Source organism: Bombina bombina, chromosome 5, assembly GCF_027579735.1.
Source record: "Bombina bombina isolate aBomBom1 chromosome 5, aBomBom1.pri, whole genome shotgun sequence".
Classification (NCBI taxonomy): Eukaryota; Metazoa; Chordata; class Amphibia; order Anura; family Bombinatoridae; genus Bombina; species Bombina bombina.
In genome coordinates, this window is record NC_069503.1 from 751736745 (window position 1) to 751759064 (window position 22320).

The window sequence follows — 22320 nt, forward strand, 5'->3', positions numbered from 1 at the left end:
AACCACGAATATGGGTTTAAGTTATGCTGTGCCTATGCTAGCTGCAGAAACTTTTTTGTTGTGTTGAGTTTCTTGATACTTGTTTTAATTATTAACAGAGAACTGTTAAAGTTTTTATATTGGGTAATATGTGCAATACAGCCAATACAGTTTTGTTTTTTTTATATTTCAAAGTTGCACTTCTGTTTGTTTATGAAACTTGGTTTTATTTAATTTTAAGTTTAATAAAGATGTTACATATCACAACGGCTAAATCTGTGTCTGTATTGCATGTTTAAACCTTAATACCATAAATATTAACAGGTGTTATGTTTACTCCTGGAGTATATAATCAGTTCGCAAATTATAGAGAAATGCTTAAAGGATTACTTTCTGTTATAATTTTTAAGCTAAACAACTAACATATTAAAGTTAATAAACATTAATTAAAACCTACTGACCTATATTTTCTCCAAAACTAAGTTTCATAACGTTCTAAAAGTTATATCTTTTATTCGCTGATGATGTCACGTTATCCTGCCCACTATTTTCAGCACTGAGTGTTCAAAATACTTAAACCAATAACTTTCGGCTAGATTTAGAGTTCTGCGGCCAAAGGGGTGCGTTAGCTACGCGTGCTTTTTTCCCCCCGCACCTTTTAAATACCGCTGGTATTTAGAGTTCACAGAATGGCTGCGTTAGGCTCCAAAAAGGGAGCGTAGAGCATAATTTACCGCCACTGCAACTCTAAATACCAGCGTTGCTTACGGACGCGGCCAGCTTCAAAAACGTGCTCGTACACGATTCCCCCATAGAAAACAATGGTGTCATTTGAGCTGAAAAAAAACCTAACACCTGCAAAAAAGCAGCGTTCAGCTCCTAACGAAGCCCCATTGTTTTCTATGGGGAAACACTTCCTACGTCTGCACCTAACACTCTAACATGTACCCCGAGTCTAAACACCCCTAACCTTACACTTCTTAACCCCTAATCTGCCGCCCCCGCTATCGCTGACACCTGCATATTTTTTTTAACCCCTAATCTGCCGTTCCGTATACCGCCGCCAGCTACGTTATCCCTATGTACCCCTAATCTGCTGCCCCTAATATCGCCGACCACTGTTATATTTATTAACCCCTAATCTGCCGCCCCCGCTATCGCTGACACCTGCATATTATTATTAACCCCTAATCTGCCGCTCCGTACACTGCCGCCAGCTACATTATGCCTATGTACCCCTAATCTGCTGCCCCTAACACCGCCGACCCCTATATTTATTAACCCCTAATCTGCCCCCCACAACGTCGCCTCCACCTACCTACAATAATTAACCCCTAATCTGCCGTACGGATCTCACCGCTACTATAATAAATGTATTAACCCCTAAAGCTAAGTCTAACCCTAACACCCCCCTAACTTAAATATAATTTAAATCTAACGAAATAAATTAACTATTATTAAATAAATTATTCCTATTTAAAGCTAAATACTTACCTGTAAAATAAATCCTAATATAGCTACAATATAAATTATAATTATATTGTAGCTATTTTAGGATTAATATTTATTTTACAGGCAACTTTGTAATTATATTAACCAGGTACGATAGCTATTAAATAGTTAATAACTATTTAATAGTTACCTAGTTAAAATAATTACAAAATTACCTGTAAAATAAATCCTAACCTAAGTTACAATTAAACCTAACACTACACTATCAATAAATTAATTAAATAAAATACCTACAATTATCTACAATTAAACCTAACACTACACTATCAATAAATTACTTAAATAAAATACCTACAATTATCTACAATTAAACCTAACACTGCACTATCAATAAATGAAATACAATACCTACAAATAACTACAATTAAATAAACTAACTAAAGTACAAAAAATAAAAAAGAACTAAGTTACAAAAAATAAAAAAATATTTACAAACATTAGAAAAATATTACAACAATTTTAAACTAATTACACCTACTCTAAGCCCCCTAATAAAATAACAAAGACCCCCAAAATAAAAAAATGCCCTACCCTATTCTAAAATTAAAATAGAAAAGCTCTTTTACCTTACCAGCCCTGAAAAGGGCCCTTTGCGGGGCATGCCCCAAATAATTCAGCTCTTTTGCCTGTAAAAAAAAAAACATACAATACCCCCCCACACACATTACAACCCACCACCCACATACCCCTAATCTAACCCAAACCCCCCTTACATAAACCTAACACTAAGCCCCTGAAGATCTCCCTACCTTGTCTTCACCTCACCGGGTTCAGCGATCGGTCCAGAAGAGGGTCCGAAGTCTTGATCCAAGCGGCGGCTGAAGAACTCCATCATCAGGCTGAAGTCGGAAGTCCATCATCGGGATGAAGTCTTCTATCAAGCCACATCTTCAATCTTCTTTCTTCCGGAGCGGAGCCATCTTCTTCCCAGCCAACACGGATCCAACCTCTTCAAGCGACGCCTACTCGACGAATGACGGTTCCTTTAAATGATGTCATCCAAGATGGCGTCCCTCGAATTCCGATTGGCTGATAGGATTCTATCAGCCAATCGGAATTAAGGTAGGAATATTCTGATTGGCTGATGGAATCAGCCAATCAGATTCAAGTTCAATCCGATTGGCTGATCCAATCAGATTGAGCTCGCATTCTATTGGCTGATCGGAACAGCCAATAGAATGCGAGCTCAATCTAATTGGCTGATCGGATCAGCCAATCGGATTGAACTTGTATCTGATTGGCTGATTCCATCAGCCAATCAGAATTTTCCTACCTTAATTCCGATTGGCTGATAGAATCTTATCAGCCAATCGGAATTCGAGGGACGCCATCTCGGATGACGTCCCTTAAAGGAACCGTCATTCGTCGGGAAGTCGTCGGTGAAGATGGATGGATCCGCGCTGGAGGTCTTGAAGATCAGCCGGTCGTCATCGGATTGAAGAACATAGAAGATGCGGCTTGGAAGAAGATGTTTTCCGGTCCGGATGTCCTCTTCTGCCCGCTTGGATCAAGACTTCAGCCGGAGGATGGACGTCACTCTTCAGCCCCCCGCTTGGGCTTGGATCAACACTTCGGAGGCTTGGATCAAGACTTCCGAGGACGGATCGGTGAACCTGGCATGGTGAAGATAAGGTAGGAAGATCTTCAGGGGCTTAGTGTTAGGTTTATTTAAGGGGGGTTTGGGTTAGATTAGGGGTATGTGGGTGGTGGGTATTGAATGTTTTTTTTTACAGGCAAAAGAGCTGAATTATTTGGGGCATGCCCCGCAAATGGCCCTTTTCAGGGCTGGTAAGGTAAAAGAGCTTTGAACTTTTTTTAATTTAGAATAGGGTAGGGCATTTTTTTATTTTGGGGGTCTTTGTTATTTTATTAGGGGGATTAGAGTAGGTGTAATTAGTTTAAAATTGTTGTAATATTTTTCTAATGTTTGTAAATATTTTTTTATTTTTTGTAACTTAGTTCTTTTTTATTTTTTGTACTTTAGTTAGTTTATTTAATTGTAGTTATTTGTAGGTATTTTATTTAATTAATTTATTGATAGTGTAGTGTTAGGTTTAATTGTAGATAATTGTAGGTATTTTATTTAATTAATTTATTGATAGTGTAGTGTTAGGTTTAATTGTAACTTAGGTTAGGATTTATTTTACAGGTAATTTTGTAATTATTTTAACTAGGTAACTATGAAATAGTTATTAACTATTTAATAGCTATTGTACCTGGTTAAAATAAATACAAAGTTGCCTGTAAAATAAATATTAATCCTAAAATAGCTACAATATGATTATAATTTATATTGCAGCTATATTAGGGTTTATTTTACAGGTAAGTATTTAGCTTTAAATAGGATTAATTTATTTAATAAGAGTTAATTTATTTTGTTAGATAAAAATTATATTTAACTTAGGGGGGTGTTAGTGTTAGACTTAGCTTTAGGGGTTAAAAAATTTATTAGAATAGCGGTGAGCTCCGGTCGGCAGATTAGGGGTTAATGTTTGAAGTTAGGTGTCGGCGATGTTAGGGAGGGCAGATTAGGGGTTAATACTATTTATTATAGGGTTATTGAGGTGGGAGTGAGGCGGATTAGGGGTTAATACATTTATTATAGTAGCGGTGCGGTCGGCAGATTAGAGGTTAATAAGTGTAGGTAAGGTAGCGGCGACGTTGGGGGGGCAGATTAGGGGTCAATAAATATTATGTAGGGGTCGGCGATGTTAGGGGCAGCAGATTAGGGGTACATAGGGATAATGTAGCTGGCGGCGGTGTACGGAGCGGCAGATTAGGGGTTAAAAAAATTTAATAGAGTGGCGGCGGTGTGGGGGGGGCCTCGGTTTAGGGGTACATAGGTAGTTTATGGGTGTTGGTGTACTTTAGAGCACAGTAGTTAAGAGCTTTATGAACCGGCGTTAGCCCAGAAAGCTCTTAACTCCTGGTTTTTTTCTGCGGCTGGAGTTTTGTCGTTAGATTTCTAACGCTCACTTCAGCCACGACTCTAAATACCGGCGTTAGAAAGATCCCATTGAAAAGATAGGATACGCAAATGGCGTAGGGGGATCTGCGGTATGGAAAAGTCGCGGCTGTAAAGTGAGCGTTAGACCCTTTCCTGACTGACTCCAAATACCAGAGGGCGGTAAAAACCATCGTTAGGAGCCTCTAACGCTGGTTTTGACGGCTACCGCCCAACTCTAAATCTAGCTGTAAGTGTTTAAAGCGCCATTTTGAAACCTAGGTATTGTAAACGGATTGGTACAGAGCAAAGGATACCCACGGAGTGGGTTTGGAAACTAATTAAATTTGCAGACAAGATTTCTGATATACGGTAGAGATATGTTAATGAAATGTTATTGATAAAAAGCGTATTTGGGATAGTTATTTAGTAACAGGCATAGAAAATATTTACTTACAGTGGCCCTTTAAATAATGCATTACACTTTAACTAAACCCCTTAGATTTTAGTTGACTAAAATCTACTGGAGATTTAGTCAAATAAAATGTATTGGAGATTCAGTCGACTAAAACTAAAACAATTCAGATGACTAAAATATGACTAAAACTAAAATGGCATTTTAGTCAAAAGACTAAAACTAAGACTAAATTTAAACTTTCCGTCAAAATTAACTAATTAATGTGGTGCTGGTGGCACAGAGCAATTTATCACAGTATATGATGTGGGTCTGACACACAGGCCTGATAGAAAATGAAATTAGATTACACTAGCAAAATGATGTAAAAGTTTTTTTTTTTTTTTTAATTTACACTAATGATTGTTAAGCAGATATCAGTGTTGGCACAGAGAAATTAACCACAGTATATGCTGTGAGCATGACACACAGGCCTGATAGAAAATGAAATTAGATTACACTAGCAAAATTATGTAAAAGTTTTTTATTTTTTTATTTTACACTAATGTTACACCAGATATCAGTGGTGGCAGAGAGCAATTAATCACAGTATATGATGTGGGCCTGACACACAGGCCTGATAGAAAATGAAATTAGATTACACTAGCAAAATGATTTAAAAGTTTTTTGTTTTTTTAAATTTACACTAATGTTAAGCAGATATCATTGGTGGCACTAATCACAGTATATGCTGTGAGTCTCACACACAGGCTGACAGGCAGGCAAATGCAAATAAAATTACAAAAAAACAAACAAAAAAAACGACTGAAGTTCTAGCCCTAAAAAGGGCTTTTTGGGCTGAAGTTCTAGCCCTAAAAAGGGCTTTTTGGGGTGCTGTCCTTACAGCAGAGATTAGATGAGTCCTTCAGGACTGTAGTGGACACTAAATACACTAGCCTAGCTATTTATTTCCCTATAAAATCACGAGCAGCAGCACTAACCCTCCTCTCACTAAGAAAGCAGGATCGTAATGAATCTAAAATGGCTGCTGCCCAGGAGCTGGGAGGGTCTGTGAGGGAGTGTCTGCTGCTGATTGGCTCAAATGTGTCTGCAGACTGTGAGATACATTGTCAAAGTTTCCTCAATGATGACGAATAGGGGGCGGATCGAACATCGCATATGTTCACCCACCGCGGCGAACGCGAACAAGCTATGTTGGCAGGCGAACTGTTCGCGACATCACTAGTGACTGCCGTTAACATCGCTGTGGAAGTGGCCTGCCAACCTTCTGCACTGCAAAATTATGTTTTGTGTTGAACTGAAATTCAGTTTCATAAAAGCAGGCGCACTAACTTGCTAAAACCGAAGAATCCAAATGTAAGTTTTAATTTCCAACATTGTAAAGATATGTATGGTATCAATGTAGGTCTTTGAATAGGAATTCAAAATTTTCCTTGAAAGTGTATTTATGGGGTTGGTGTACTAAATTCAAGAGGGTGACCCACTTCAGAAAAGCTGCCCACTGCTGCTCCTGTTCTTTGGTGGTCATCAGTCAATGAAAAAAAATCTTTGGGGAACAGCTAGGTGCAGTGTGCAACAGAGTTTTGGCACATCTCTTTGTTCCTTGGTCTTGGATTCTTCCATTACTTCAGGCCATACCTATGTCCTAGAGGAAACATCAGGCTGGAGTTGGTTGCTGCAGTACTGATGCACATTCTACAGCTCGTCAAAGTTCCCTCTCTTCACCAAAGAGCTTGGGTTTCTGAGATACTACTCTTGCTCACGTTAAAAGATTTTACAAGTGCTTTGTAAACAGATCCCTGAATTGAGTGTACAAATGTGTTTAAGGAGCAAGTGTGTAGGAAGGTCAGAACTTTATTTCCTTTCACCCATACTACTTTCACTCCACTTGTCACTTTTCTTGGAGTTGTATTTATGGGGTTGGTGTACTATAATCCAGAGCTCTACTTCAGTAAATCTGCTGCCTTCTGCTCCTACCCTTCCATGCTCTATGGTGGTCATCAGTCAATGCCAAAGCTGCTAGCTGCTGTTTTCAAGGGACTCTCTAGACACATCTTAATTTGTCTTCCTTGGAGGTGTAGCTTTGGGGTTTGTGTACTATAGCCAGAGTTCTATTTCAGGTACTCTGCTGCATGCGTGATTTTAATGCTAATTTAGAAGTATTACCTCCTAATTTTATTTTTATATATTATTCTGTCTTGTGGATGCTTTCCCAACATTTGGAAATAGCTTATATAGTGCTCTGGGTATTTGTATACTTTATTTCATATGGACTATTGGTATCTCATTCTGGGTTGGATTTACTGTTAAAGTGTTGTTACCCCTCTAAGTTTCTGTAGGCTAGTTCCCTGCACCCTTGATCATTATCTAATGGTCACTTATGGCTTGATTTCTCAATTAGCAGACATACAAGGTTCAATTGCAAGTTGTGGGGCGCATTTGTTCCCCATATTTAGCATGCACAAGTGAATTCTTGTGCAATGCCACTGCCCACCACCCTGCTCTGACGCAACTAATTTCGTAAGAGATGGGCTTATCAATCACCCTGGTCAAATGAGTCTGTGGTGATTTTCATCTGCTAACTATAAGGGGTACATTTATGAAGATCCATTTGCAGCTTTTTAGGCTATGCAGAGCAAGCTTGCATGATCAAGCCTGCAGCTATGTATTTAAAGGGCCATAACAGTCAAAAGCTTACATGTTCTTATCAATTAACACATTTAATTTTATGACTGTGTGTTTAACCCAATTGCGGTTGAACAGGAGCAGGGGGCAGCATTGTGCAAGAAACCTCTTGTGCAATTTTAATTTCAGAACATTATGCAGCATCACGTGGCAAATATAGACGGACAGATTCACTACATTCGAACCAGTCTGCCTGCAAAGATCAATGTTGCCCTAATTTGATGGAGGTTTAGGAAGCTTCTATTTAAACTGCTGCTTCATAAATATCAGTTGCAGGTTCAAATAGTCAAGCCTGCGACCGACAAGGGAATTCACCTCGTGATAAACACCTTAATGGGACACTGAACCTAAATATTTTATTTCATGATTCAGATAGAGCATGACATTTTAACCCCTTAATGACCGAGGACGTGCAGGGTACGTCCTCAAAAAAAAGGCAGTTAATGCCTGAGAACGTACCCTGCACGTCCTCGGTGTGGAAAGCAGCTGGAAGCGATCCTGCTCGCTTCCAGCTGCTTTCCGGTTATTGCAGTGATGCCTCGATATGGAGGCATCCTGCAATAACCATGTATGGCCATCCGATGCAGAGAGAGGCACTCTGTGGCCCTCTCTGCACCGGACATCGATGGCCGGTATCGTTGGTGGGTGCCGACGTGGGAGGCGGGTGGCGGCCATCGATGGGCCCAGTGATGTGGAGGGGGGCGGGATCGTGGGCGGGGATGACCAGGGGCGCGCACGGGCGGGCGCGCGTGCACGATAGGGAGGGGGCGGGCGCGTGCACGGGAGGGAGCGGGTGGGAACCGCTACACTACAGAAAAAGGATTTGCTCATCAGGGTTCTAAAACGTAAAATTAATAAAAATAAAAAGCGAAATCAGGGGGTGTTGGGTTAGTATGTGGGAGGGAAGCTACACTACAGAAAAAAAAAATGGGGAAAAATAAAAAAAAAAAAACATTTTTTTCTGCAAATTGGGTACTGGCAGATAGCTGCCAGTACCCAAGATGGCCCCCAAAAAGGCAAAGGGGGATGGTTAGAGAGATGTTTGAGGGGGGATCAGGGAGGTTGGGGGCTAAGGGGGATCCTAAACAGCAGCATATGTAAATATGCTATACAATTTTTTTTTAAAAAAAACAAAGATTCCCTTTATTTTTGTACTGGCAGACATTCTGCCAGTACTTAAAGGGCCACTGTAAGTAAATATTTTCTATGCCTGTTACTAACTAACTACCCCAAATACGCTTTTTATCAATAGCATTTCATTAACATATCTCTACCGTATGTCAGAAATCTTGTCTGCAAATTTAATTGTTTTCCAAACCCACTCCACGGGTATCCTTTGCTCTGTACCAATCCGTTTACAATACCTAGGTTTCAAAATGGCGCTTTAAACACAATTTCATTGGTTTAAGTATTTTGAACATGCAGTGCTGAAAATAGTGGGCAGGAAAACGTGACATCATCGGCAAATAAAAGATATAACTTTTAGAACGTTATGAAACTTTGTTTTGGAGAAAATATAGGTCAGTAGGTTTTAATTAATGTTTATTAACTTTAATGTTAGTTGTTTAGCTTAAAAATTATAACGGAAAGTAATCCTTTAAGATGGCGGGGAAAATTGTGGGGTGGGGGAGGGAAGGGAGCTGTTTGGGAGGGATCAGGGGATGTGATGTGTCAGGTGGGAGGCTGATCTCTACACTAAAGCTAAAATTAACCCTGCAAGCTCCCTACAAGCTACCTAATTAACCCCTTCACTGCTAGACATAATACACATGTGATGTGCAGCGGCATTTAGCGGCCTTCTAATTACCAAAAAGCAACGCCAAAGTCATATATGTCTGCTATTTCATGACAACCATTTGTGACATAATTGCTCAAGCTGCTTGTAAATGATTTTAGTGAGAAACCTAAAATTGTGAAAAATTTAACGTTTTTTTTTTAATTTGATCGCATCTGGCGGTGAAATGGTGGCATGAAATATACCAAAATGGGCCTAGATCAATACTTTGGGTTGTCTACTACACTACAGCTAAAATTAACCCTAGAAGCTCCCTACATGCTCCCTAATTAACCCCTTCACTGCTGGGCATAATACACTTGTGGTGCGCAGTGGCATTTAGCGTCCTTCTAATTACCAAAAAGCAACAACAAAAGCCATACATGTCTGCTATTTCTGAACAAAGGGGATCTCAGAGAATAATTTACAACCATTTATGCCATAATTGCACAAGTTGTTTGTAAATAATTTCAGTGAGAAACCTAAAGTTTGTCAAAAAAATTGTGAAAAAGTGAACGATTTTCTTTATTTGATTGCATTTGGCGGTGAAATGGTGGCATGAAATATACCAAAATGGGCCTAGATCAATACTTTGGGGTGTCTTCTAAAAAAAATATATATACATGTTAAGGGATTTTCAGGGATTCCTGAAAGATATCAGTGTCCCAATGTAACTAGCGCTAATTTTGAAAAAAAGGGGTTTGGAAATAGCAAAGTGCTGCTTGTATTTATTGCCTTATAACTTACAAAAAAAGCGAAGAACATGTAAACATTGGGTATTTCTAAACTCAGGACAAAATTTAGAAACTATTTAGCATGGGTGTTTTTTGGTGGTTGTAGATGTGTAACAGATTTTGGGGGTCAAAGTTTGAAAAAGTGTGTTTTTTCCATTTTTTCCTCATATTATATAATTTTTTTTATAGTAAATTATAAGATATGATGAAAATAATGGTATCTTTAAAAAGTCCACTTAATGGTGAGAAAAACGGTATATAATATGTGTGGGTACAGTAAATGAGTAAGAGGAAAATTACAGCTAAACACAAACGCTGCAGAAATGTAAAAATAGCCTTGGTCCCAAACGGACAGAAAATGGAAAAGTGCTGCGGTCATTAAGGGGTTAAGCAACTTTCTAATTTACTCCTATTATCAAATTTTCTTCATTATCTTGGAATCTTTATTTGAATGTAAGTTTAGATGCCGGCCCATTTTTGGTAAACAACTTGGGTTGTTCTTGCTGATTGGTGGATAAATTCATCCACCAATAAAAAAGTGCTGTCCAGAGTCCTGAACAAAAAAAACGCTTAGAAGCCTTTTTCAAATAAAGATAGCAAGAGAACGAAGACAAAGTGATAATAGGAGTAAATTAGAAAGTTGCTTAAAATTGCATGCTCTATCTGAATCACGAAAGAAAAAAAAATTGGGTTCAGTGTCCCTTTAAGGCAAGATTTATGACAAGGTGAGTGCCCTGATTGGTTGCTGGCTCGCTCATTTGCAACTCTCTCTGTCAAACCCTGATTCATTTGACTGGGGTGACTGACAAGGAGGTGGGTGGCATTGCACTAGTTTTTTTGTCGGGCAATGATAAATATGGGGATCATATACGCCCCACAATTTGCTGATCAAGTGCAGACAGGATTTATAAATTGATAAATCTTGTCCTTAGTTGCACTTTCATACATAATGTAGCTTCTGTTCACTTTCAATATTGTATTTACAGACATCCCAACCTGCAAAAACTAATTTCAGGGAGGTGGCTTCTCCCGCTACTGCGCCGCCACTCCCCCCCCCCCCCTCCCAGTTATATATTGGACACCTTGAAACCCTAAATAAGATAGAGACTTATCATTAAAGTAGATTCCCACTAAAGTCACATAAAAAAAAGTAGATTTATTGCACAACCACATACAACAAACCTATTTTCTAGTGATCGTACGCTTGTTGAATGCCTAAATATTTTAGAATATGAAGTTTAATTATGTGCAGTAAATAAGGTAGTATTTTTGTTTTTATTTTATTAAAATCAGTGGGGGCTTTTTGGTTACTGATGCATGCTTTGAGGGTTCTATAAAGTCCCAGCAACTAAAGGCATTCCTTAAAGAAACACTTTTCCGGATTTGGGCCTCATTGGATCATGATACTTGAGTTTCAGGGAGATTGCATTCCATTTGCTGGCATCAGAGAGCCGCTATTACAATCAAGGAGACTCCCTGAACTTTAGGAAGAGTTGGGATGTCTTAGGTCGAAAGTAGTCCCCTCTCATGCTGCAGAAGGTTTTATTGGAGATTTTATGGACTGACTGTTGTACTTAAAGGGACAGTCTACAATAGAATTGCTATTGTTTTAAAAGACAGATGATCCCTTTATTACCCATTCCCCAGTTTTGCACAACCAATACAGTTATATTAATATACTTTTTACCTGTGTGATTACCTTTTATCTAAGAACCTTCTTCCAGCCCCCTGATCACATGACTGTTTATTATCTATGGTCTTGCATTTAGCATTGTAATGTGCTAAATCTTAAATAACTCCCTGTGTCTGAACACATTGTCATCTATATGGCCCTTGTGTACTTTCAATCTATTTGTGTTGAAAAGCATGTGATTAGAGGCAGCCTTAAAGGGACAGTATGCACTCATTTTCATTTAACTGCATGTAATAGACACTACTATAAAGAATAAAATGCACAGATACCGATATAAAAATCCAGTATAAAACTGTTTAAAAACGTACTTAGAAGCTGTCAGTTTGGCTCTGTTGAAAAGGTAGCTGGAAAGCCCACTGCAAGTGGGAAATAAGACACTCCCCCCCCCCTCCCCCTTCTTTTGCATATGAAAAGACCCTTTACACAAACAGGAGCAAGCTGGAGAAGGTAGCTGACGGTATTCACATAAAACTTTAGGGCTTGGTTAGGAGTCTGAAAATTAGAGCAATGTTATTTAAAAATAAGCAAAACTATACATTTTTTAAAAAAAAAAAAAAACCTTTATGGGCTATATAAATAGATCATCTACAAAACATTTATGCAAAGAAAAAATGAGTATATAATGTCCCTTTAAAGGGACACTGAACCCAAATTTTTTCTTCTGTGATTCAAATAGAGCATGCAATTTAAAGCAACTTTCTAATTTACTCTTATTATCAATTTTTCTTCATTCTCTTGCTATCTTTATTTGAAAAAGGCATCTAAGCTTTTTTTTGGTTCAGTACTCTGGACAGCAATTTTTAATTGGTTGATGAATTTATACACCAATCAGCAAAGAGACAACACAGGTTGTTCACGAAAACTGGACCGGCATCTAACTTACATTCTTGCATTTCAAATAAAGATACCAAGAGAATGAAGAAAATTTGATAATAGGAGTAAATTAGAAAGTTGCTTAAAATTCCATGCGCTATCTGAATCACGAAAGAAAAAATTTGGGTTCAGTGTCCCTTTAACCCCTTAACGACCGACGACATATGCCATACGTCCTCAAAAAAAAAAGCACTTAACAACAGAGGACGTATGGCATACGTCGTCGGTTAAACAGAGCACTGGAAGCGATCGAAATCGCTTCCAGCTGCTCTAACAGTATTGCAGGCTTGTCTTGAGGTCTAGGCATCCTGTAATACTGTTCCCGAGTGCCGGGACCGGATTGATCACTCCCCCACGAGTGATCACTTCCGGTTTCGCTCCACGTGGAGCCCGGCAGTGTTTCAGAGCATCGGAAGCGATCGGACACGCTTCCGATGCTCTGCTTGTGTGCTAAGTGCCTCGGTGGGTCGAGGCACTTAGTTAGTTATAAAATAAAAGTAAAAATGTTTTAAAAAAAAAAAACGTATAAAATAAAAAAAATCCTAAAATAGCCCCCCCTCCCCCTTCACTAGGCATCCAAGATGGCGATGCCCAGTGCATCATGGGGCCTCTGGGGGTGTCCCTAGCCTGCCTCATCATAGGGGCAAGCTAGGGTCACCCAATCTGAGCCTCCCACCCAAAAAAAAATAATAATAAAATACCCCATTTGTCTGATCATGTCAATATTTGTAAATATTGACTATGATCAGTGTGGATCTCCCTCACTTGCCATTTTGTTGGAGAGAGAGAGAGACCTGTATTTAGCAGAGAGAGAGACCTGTATTTAGCAGAGAGAGAGACCTGTATTTAGCAGAGAGAGAGATTTATTTCTTTTATTTGTTAAAATATATAGAACCAAAGGCTCTTTTCAGAGCCATTGACCCCTAGCTTGCCAGTGATCACTATATATCACTGGCAGTAGCATAGGTGCACTTTTTTTTTGCTGCATTTTGCTGTCTGTACAATTTTTTAGGGGTTAATTTTGTTGTTGTAATTTTTTAAAAACCCAAAGGCTCTTTTCAGAAACATTGTTAATTTAATTTTCAGAGCCATTAACCCCTAGCTTGCCAGTGATCGCTATAAATCACTGGCAGTTGCATAGCTGTACTTTTTTGCTGTCTGTGCATTTTTTAGGGGTTAATTTTGTTGTAATTTTTTAAAAACCCAAAGGCTCTTTTCAGAAACATTTAGTTAATTTAATTTTCAGAGCCATTAACCCCTAGCTTGCCAGTGATCGCTATAAATCACTGGCAGTAGCATAGCTGTACTTTTTTGCTAGTTAATTTAGTTAATTTAATTTTCAGAGCCATTAACCCCTAGCTTGCCAGTGATCGCTATAAATCACTGGCAGTTGCATAGCTGTACTTTTTTGCAGTCTGTGCATTTTTTTTTAGGGGTTAATTTTGTTGTTGTAATTTTTTAAAAACCCAAAGGCTCTTTTCAGAAACATTGTTAATTTAATTTTCAGAGCCATTAACCCCTAGCTTGCCAGTGATCGCTATAAATCACTGGCAGTAGCATAGCTGTTCTTTTTTGCTAGTTAATTTAGTTAATTAATTTAGTTAATTTAATTTTTTTTAGTAATTGTTTTCTGTGACAGATACAAAAATGTCACAGAAAAGATATAGTGCTGAGGAGGCGTATGCCATCCTTGCGTCAGAGTCAGATGCCTCTATTTCTGACTCAGACCCCAATTTTGACCCTGCCATGTGCTCAGATACATCACTAGATGCAGTCTCAACTGATAGTGATGTATCTGTGGCTGCTAGCCCCCCTGCCAGAAGGAGGCGTGTTGCTGCCATTGCTGCTGAAGAGTGGGTAACGCCTCATCTCCAGAGGCCAGATATCCCACCCTTCACAGCAAATGCTGGCATAAATATAGATGTGGCAGGTTTTAGCCCCCAGCAGTTTCTGGAAGTGTTTCTGGGCGATGATATATTGGGGAACATTGTCGCCCAAACTAATTTATATGCCCATCAGTTCCGTGCTGCAAAGCCTGGAACATATTTGGCAAAGCAGCAATGGGCCCCCCATCAATGTGCCAGAATTCAAAAAATTCTGGGCATTGACTATGCTGATGGGCATCATAAAGAAACCCTCCATTCGCTCCTACTGGAGTAGTAGCCCCATCTGCTCTACCCCCATTTTCTCCCAGCCTGTGCCCCCCTAGGGAGCATCCCCAATTTGACAGGCTGTATAAAATCCGCCCCCTGATAACCCACTTTTCTGCCAGGTTTGCAGAGGCTTATACACCTGGAAGGAATATATGCGTTGATTAATCCCTAATGAAGTATAAGGGAAGGCTGGGATTCAAGCAGTATATTCCTTCCAAACGCTCCAGATATGGGGTAAAGGTGTATAAGCTCTGTGACAGCGAGACTGGGTATACTCAGGCCTTCCGGGTGTATGAGGGAAAGGATAGCCACCTTGACCCTCCAGGTTGCCCAGAACATATGGGAACCACTGGCAAGATTGTCTGGGACCTGATATTACCCCTAATGAACAAAGGGTATCACTTGTACTTAGACAATTTTTATACAAGTGTCCTTTTGTTCAAGCTACTGTATTGCTTTGATACAGTAGCTTGCGGTACAATTAAAAAGAACCGCGCAGGTTTCCCAGGACAACTTGTACGCACCCGGCTACGAAGGGGGAAGACCTCAGCTCTGCGCCAAGAGGAGCTGTTGGCACTTAAGTACAGAGACAAGAAGGATGCATACCTTCTTACCACCATCCACACAGAGAGGACGGTAGCGGTTTCTGTACGTGGCAGAGCTGAGATCATAAGGAAGCCAGTGTGCATCAAGTCTTATAACCGGCATATGGGTGGGGTTGATCTGGCTGATCAGCTGCTGCAGCCCTACCTAATTATGCGGAAGACAAGGGCCTGGTACAAAAAGGTTGCAATTTACCTAATGCAGATTGCAACCCACAACGCTTTTTTGTTGTTCAAAAAAGCAAACCCCAGAGTTAAAAAAACTTTTTTTACAGTTTCAGCTCCAGATTATTACTGGGATTTTGTACCATGATGCACCTGCTCCCCGGGCGGTGATGGGAGAGAGCAGAGTTGGGGCTACTCATTTTATTTTTAAAATCCCCCCTACTGCCGCAAAGCAGAAACCACAAAAAAAATGCAGAGTCTGTACCAAGAGGGGGAAGAGAAGGGACACTATATATCACTGTCCTGATTGCCCTGGACAGCCTGCACTCTGCATTGGGGACTGCTTCAAGCGGAACCATACAATGGTCAATTTTTAAAAAAATAAATACATTTGGTGTTAAATATATAAATATTTTTTTTTGGTTATGTTTACTGTTAGATGGTTTTTTTTTTTTTTTTACTTTTACTGTGCCAGATTTTTACATTTAACTACTCTATTTTTTTCTAAAATTGGGCCTGTTATTTTTTTTGCAAAAAACAACCTGAAGTATGTTTTTGCAATAACTTACAACAGTCTCTCCTAAATCATAGTCAAAAAGCAATGTGTCTGTAAAAATGAAAATTGAAAAATAACCACCATACACTTTCTCCAATTTTTTGGGCTAAAACGGTTGCTTCAAAGGCATCAAAGCACACCATATACAATACCTTGGGGTGTCAACATTTAAAAAAATATACACTTTCATGGCAATAAATAAAAGTGGGGTATGCAATAGGCCACAAACTAAAGATAGGCCTATCAGAAGAAATACTCTCATTGTTAATAACTAAAATCACAAGTCATAAAATTGTAACATAACCTTCCCAAAATCCTGGCAAACCTATGCATGGGGGGCATAGGTGTACTCAGGGTGCCTTGCAGAAAACAACCTGAAGTATTCTTTTGCAATAACTTACAACAGTCTCTCCTAAATCATAGTCAAAAAGCAATGTGTCTGTAAAAATGAAAATTGAAAAATAACCACCATACACTTTCTCCAATTTTTTGGGCTAAAACGGTTGCTTCTAAGGCATCAAAGCACTCCATATACAATACCTTGGGGTGTCAACTTTTCAAATATATGCACATTCATGGAAAACAAATAAATTGGGGTATGTTAAAAGACCCCCCAAAAAGACGATAGACAAAGAAAATATGTTAAATGTGAAAAAAAAAATCACAAACGCATGTCAGACATTTGGCATTGCACCCCCCAAACAAGCCACCAAACCTATGCATAGGTGGTATCACTGAACTCAGGAGATAACACAAAAATATGAATGCCCAATAGTTTGACAAAGACTAGTGGTTAAATTAGTGCATGGAAAGTGTTAAAATACCTGCATTTGAAATACCCTAGGAAGTCTACTTTTCAAAAATATATGGTTTGATTGAGGTAAATTACATTGGCCAGCTTCAGAAATGTCTTAAATAGGACATGGGTGCATGGGATGTGAAAATTCAAAGTGGAAAAAATGGAATGGGCTTCCTAAAAATAAGGCCTTTTAGCCCCCAGAGAACCCAACACACCTATACATGGGTGGTATCACTGTACTCAGGAGAGGTTGTTGAACACATATTGAGGTGTTTTTTGGCAGTAACACATAACAGGAACTGAAAATCCATGCCTAAAGTACAATGTGTGTGAAAAATAACACAAAAAAATGACTACCCAAAAGTTTGACAAAGACTGGTGGTTGAATTAGTGCATGGAAAGTGTTAAAATATCAGCATTTGAAAAACCCTAGGGTGTCTACTTTTCAAAAATATATGGTTTGATGGGGGTAAATTCCATTGGCCAGCTTCAGAAATGTCCCAAATAGGACATGGGTGCATGATGACCGATGTGAAAATTCCAAGTTGAAAAACTGGAATGCGCTACCTAAAAATAAGGCCATTTAGCCCCCAGAGAACCCGACACACCTATACATAGGTGGTATAACTGTACTCAGGAGATATTGTTGAACACATATTGAGGTGGTTTTTGGCAGTAACACATAACAGGAACTGAAAATACATGCCTAAAGTACAATGTGTGTGAAAAATAACACAAAAAAATGACTACCCAAAAGTTTGACAAAGACTAGTGGTTGAATTAGTGCATGGAAAGTGTTAAAATACCAGCATTTGAAATACCCTAGGGTGTCTACTTTTCAAAAATATATGGTTTTATGGGGGTAAATTACATTGGCTGGCTTCAGAAATGTCCCAAATAGGACATGGGTGCATGATGACCGATGTGAAAATTCCAAGTTGAAAAACTGGAATGTGCTCTCTAAAAATAAGGGCTTTTAGCCCACAGAGAACCCGACACACCTATACATGGGTGGTATCACTGTACCCAGGAGATGCTACTGAAGACATATTAGGGTGTTATTCGGCAGTAACCCTTACCATTTTATCAGTAAATGTATTCTTAAATTGCTATTTGTCAAAAAATCAAATTATTTCCCCCCCCCCAAACTTTGGCATAGATTGGTGGTAAAATGGTTGCATGAAAAGTCAAAATACCCCAAGTTTAATACCTTAGGTTGTCTTCTTTTAAAAAATATATACATTTGAAGGATTATTCAGGGATTCCTGACAGATATTGGTGTTACAATGTAACTATCGCCAATTTTGAAAAAACATGGTTTTGAAATAGCAAAGTGCTACTTGTACTTATTGCCCTATAACTTGCAAAAAAAGCAAAGAACATGTAAACATTGGGTATTTCTAAACTCAAGACAAAATTTAGAAACTGTTTAGCATTGGTATTTTATGGTGGTTGTAGATGTGTTAGAGATTTTGGGGCTCAAAGTTAGAAAAAGTGTGTTTTTTTTTTCATTTTTTCCTAATATTTTATAAATTTTTTTATAGTAAATTATAAGATATGATGAAAATAATGGTATCTTTAGAAAGTCCATTTAATGGCGAGAACAACGGTATATAATACGTGTGGGTACAGTAAATGAGTAAGCGGAAAATAACAGTTAAACACAAACATCGCAGAAATGCAAAAAATAGCCTTGGTCCCAGATGGTCAACAAATTGAAAAGTGGCCTGGTCACTAAGGGGTTAAAGGGCTTAGAAATTAGCATAGGAGTCTGTCTAGGTTTAGTTTAAACTAAGAATACCAAGAGAAAAAAGCAAATTTGATGATAAAAGTAAATTGGAAAGTTGATTAAAATTACAAGTCCTATCTGAATAATGAAAGTATAATTTTGACTAGACTGTCCTTTTAAATAGCATGCGATATAATAAGGAACTACAAGACACCATGCAAAGGTAGAATGCGCGCTTCTAAATGTATTTAGCTCCCGATAGAACATTGTTATTTGCTTGGGAGTGGATATCATCCTGCTCTGCTCTATAATACTAACTACATTACTAGTAGTACATGTATGGGAAGAGAGGGCGGCTCATGGTCTCCTGCGCCGCTGAACAGAGCAACCAGTCTATCCTAACAGGATTGGCACTTTTCTGCTCCCGTCACCCACACAATCTCCAAAGGCCAAGTCACGTGTGTAACCACGGGTTCGAACCGCACAAGCGTCTCATTATACCAGCATGGAGTTCGGCGCGGGGCAGCTGGATCCACTAGACGAAGAGCAGGGGGTGAGCGAGCAGGGAAGCCCTGGGGACAGCGGACACGTATCGCAGAGCCACAGCGTGTGCAGCGGTGCCTCGGCAGGGCTGCTAACTGAAGATGACGCGGACTGGGCAGCCAGTAGTGCAACACTACAGCCGTCAGACTCCCTTATAAAGACTTCAGCCGTTAACTTTTCTAGCTACGTGCTAGTAGGAGAAAGCAGCACAGAGGTAGGGCAGGCGAGAGTGAGTTCTGTAACGTTATTGATTGGAACGATAGGCTGCTTAAAGTACGGGGCGTGGTCTTCGTTGTGTGTGTTGTTTGAAATGCGGAAGTTCTGTTCAAACAGTTTAGAAGTTTACATTTTCATATGCAAATATGCAAGAGTTTTAATGCAGTAATTGCAGTTATCTGAGCTTAGATTACAAATGTGATGCATTATTATCTAATTAAACTGACAACAACCTATTAGAAGAATAGTTATGTGAATTTTACTTTATCTACAGAGCTAGAGGGACTTTAAAGGGACATCGCAACATTTTCCTTTCATGATTCAGAAAAAGACAATAATTTAAACAATTTTCCAAATTACATCTATCATCTAATTTTGCTTCATTTTCTTGGTATTCTTTGTTGAAGTAGCATTGCATTACTGGGTGTTAGTTAATACATTTTTGTGAGCCAATAATGAGGCATATATGTGCAGCCACCAATCAGCAGCTCCCGAGCCTACCTAGGTATGCTTTTCAACAAAGAATACCAAGACTACAAAGCAAATTAGACAATAGAAGAACATTGGAAAGCTGTTTTAAATCACATGTATCTGAATCATAAAAGAGAAAAAAAAAATGGATTTCATTTTCCTTTAACCCCTTAGTGACCAGACCATTTTAAAATTTTCTTACCGTTAAGGACCAGGGCTATTTTTAAATTTCTGCTGTGTTTGTGTTTAGCTGTAATTTTCCTCTTATTCATTTACTGTACCCACACATATTATATACCGTTTTCTCACCATTAAATTGAGTTTCTAACTATACCATTATTTTCATCATATCATATAATTTACTATAAAAAAATATAAAATATGATGAAAAAATGGCAAAAAACACCTTTTTCTAATTTTGACACCCAAAATCTGTTACACATTTACAACCACCAAAATACACCTATGCTATTAAATAGTTTCTAAATTTTTTCCTGAGTTTAGAAATGCTCAATATTTACATGTTCTTTGCAAGTTATAGGGCAATAAGTACAAGTAGCACTTTGCTATTTCCAAACCATTTTTTTCCTGAATAACCCTTTACATCATGTATATATTTTTGTTTAGTAGGCAACCCAAAGTATTGATCTAGGCCCATTTTGGTATATTTCATGCCACCATTTCACCGCCAAATGCAATCAAATAAACAAAAAAATCATTAACCTTTTTCACAAACTAGGTTTCTTACCGAAATTATTTACAAACAAATTATAGCACAAATGGTTGTAAATGCTTCTCTGGGATCCCCTTTGTTCAGAAATAGCAGACATTTACGGCCTTGGCATTACTTTTTGGTAATTAGAAGGCAGGGCCGGCGCTTGAATATAGGCAAACAAGGCAACCGCCATAGGGCGCATCAGCAGTGGGGCACAAAATTGTCAGTGACTCAGAGCAGCTAGTGAGTGTTTTATGTATATATTATTTTTTTTTTACATATGTTATCAGTGGTGAAGATCCGCCCGCCACTTAGGACTCCCGGCGTCTCCCAGTAGGCAGCAGCAGTGCAGCACCGTTTCATTTCCGGCCTCTTAGGTGCCAACGTTCGGTCCCTTAAGACTGGAACACCGGTGTAAGACTAAGCTCCTCCTACATCCGGTCCCTAAAGCGTGGGCCGCCCTCTGTCAACTATCACCCGCCACCTCTTGTTCAACAGTTCAAGAAGACAGCACAGTGACATGACAGCAGACAGGTACTTAATAGCGTTAGCGTGCGGTGTGTCTGACAGTGACGTGTGTCACCCCGCTCTGGTCCTTAACCGCTCTCGGCTCTGAGTTTTTAATTGTATGGCATTGGCACAGTATCATCTAAGTGCATTGCTCCCATCCCACAGAGCTTAAGCTGCAGGCATGTTAATCTGCTGAAATAGGCACATACCCATGGAAAAACACTAAGCTATTTGTAACTCTTTGCAACTCACTGCACTCTAAAGCAGTGTTTTTCAACCAGTGTGCCATGGCACACTAGTGTGCCGTGAGAGATCCTCAGGTGTGCCACGGCAGACTGACAACAGTGTGACATATTTTTTAAACTTTGCTTGTTTTTTACTCCCAGTGCAGGGGTAGTTTGTAGGAGGCATGGCATAACAGCACAATACATACAGTATGTGTGTGTTTGTGTGTATGTGTATATATATATATGCTGTATTAGGCTACAATGTGTGATTTTTTTAAAATTTTGGGATGGTGGTGTGCCACAGGATTTTTTAATGTAAAAAAGTGTGCCACGGCAAAAAAAAGGTTAAAAATCACTGCTCTAAAGAACCACTGCAAGAAAAAAGAATAGACATATTCTAATGCAAAAATAACAATTATAGCATGTCATTTGTAAATAACTGACCCTAAATAATGATGTATTTAATTTAACCCTATAGGTTAGGGGTTGACAAATCTGTTTTTACAATTGAGTAGCCAATTAAACTAATTAGAAGCCAGGCATGCTTTTAGGAGTTAGACAATGGAATTTGTATATAGATATATGGAGCATAATAAGCCAAAAGGAGCCAGGGGTAAAATTCCAGAAGCCAGTGTTTTCCAGGGTCTGGGTTTGTTGAGCCCTACTGTAAAGTGTGAGTTGCAGCTATTCTAACAATGCAGATTTTAATCTCATGTCACCCCAACTTCAAAACCAAGCCAAGTATACAGAAATCAAACTGCTTCTACATTATAAACATTTAATGATATGACTGTGAGTACCAGGTTGCAATGGGCCAATGGCAGCCTTAGCAGAGTTTTTTTTCCGCCAATAGATAGTGTTAAGCACTGATGAAGTCTGAAGCCACAAAGACTAACTCTGATGCTAATCCTAACCCTATCTAGTTTTACATATCAATACCAGCATGATATAGTGTGTGTGTATATGTATATATGTATATATATATATATATATATATAATATACTGTGTGTATGTATATATATAT

At 38.9% G+C, this 22320-nt stretch overlaps 2 protein-coding genes across 2 annotated transcripts in view; one reads left to right on the forward strand and one right to left on the reverse strand.

Moving 5' to 3' along the window:
- The window catches only part of LOC128660797 (uncharacterized), a 77807-nt gene that overhangs the window by 36239 nt on the left and 19248 nt on the right, over positions 1-22320 (reverse strand). The window lies entirely within an intron of this gene.
- Positions 18997-22320, forward strand: part of LOC128660796 (biogenesis of lysosome-related organelles complex 1 subunit 4) — a 75099-nt gene continuing 71775 nt past the window's right edge. The window contains exon 1 of the mRNA XM_053714819.1: positions 18997-19370. Coding sequence (XP_053570794.1) covers positions 19119-19370 — 252 coding nt within the window. The 5' untranslated portion in view covers positions 18997-19118. The remainder of the gene's footprint in view (positions 19371-22320) is intronic.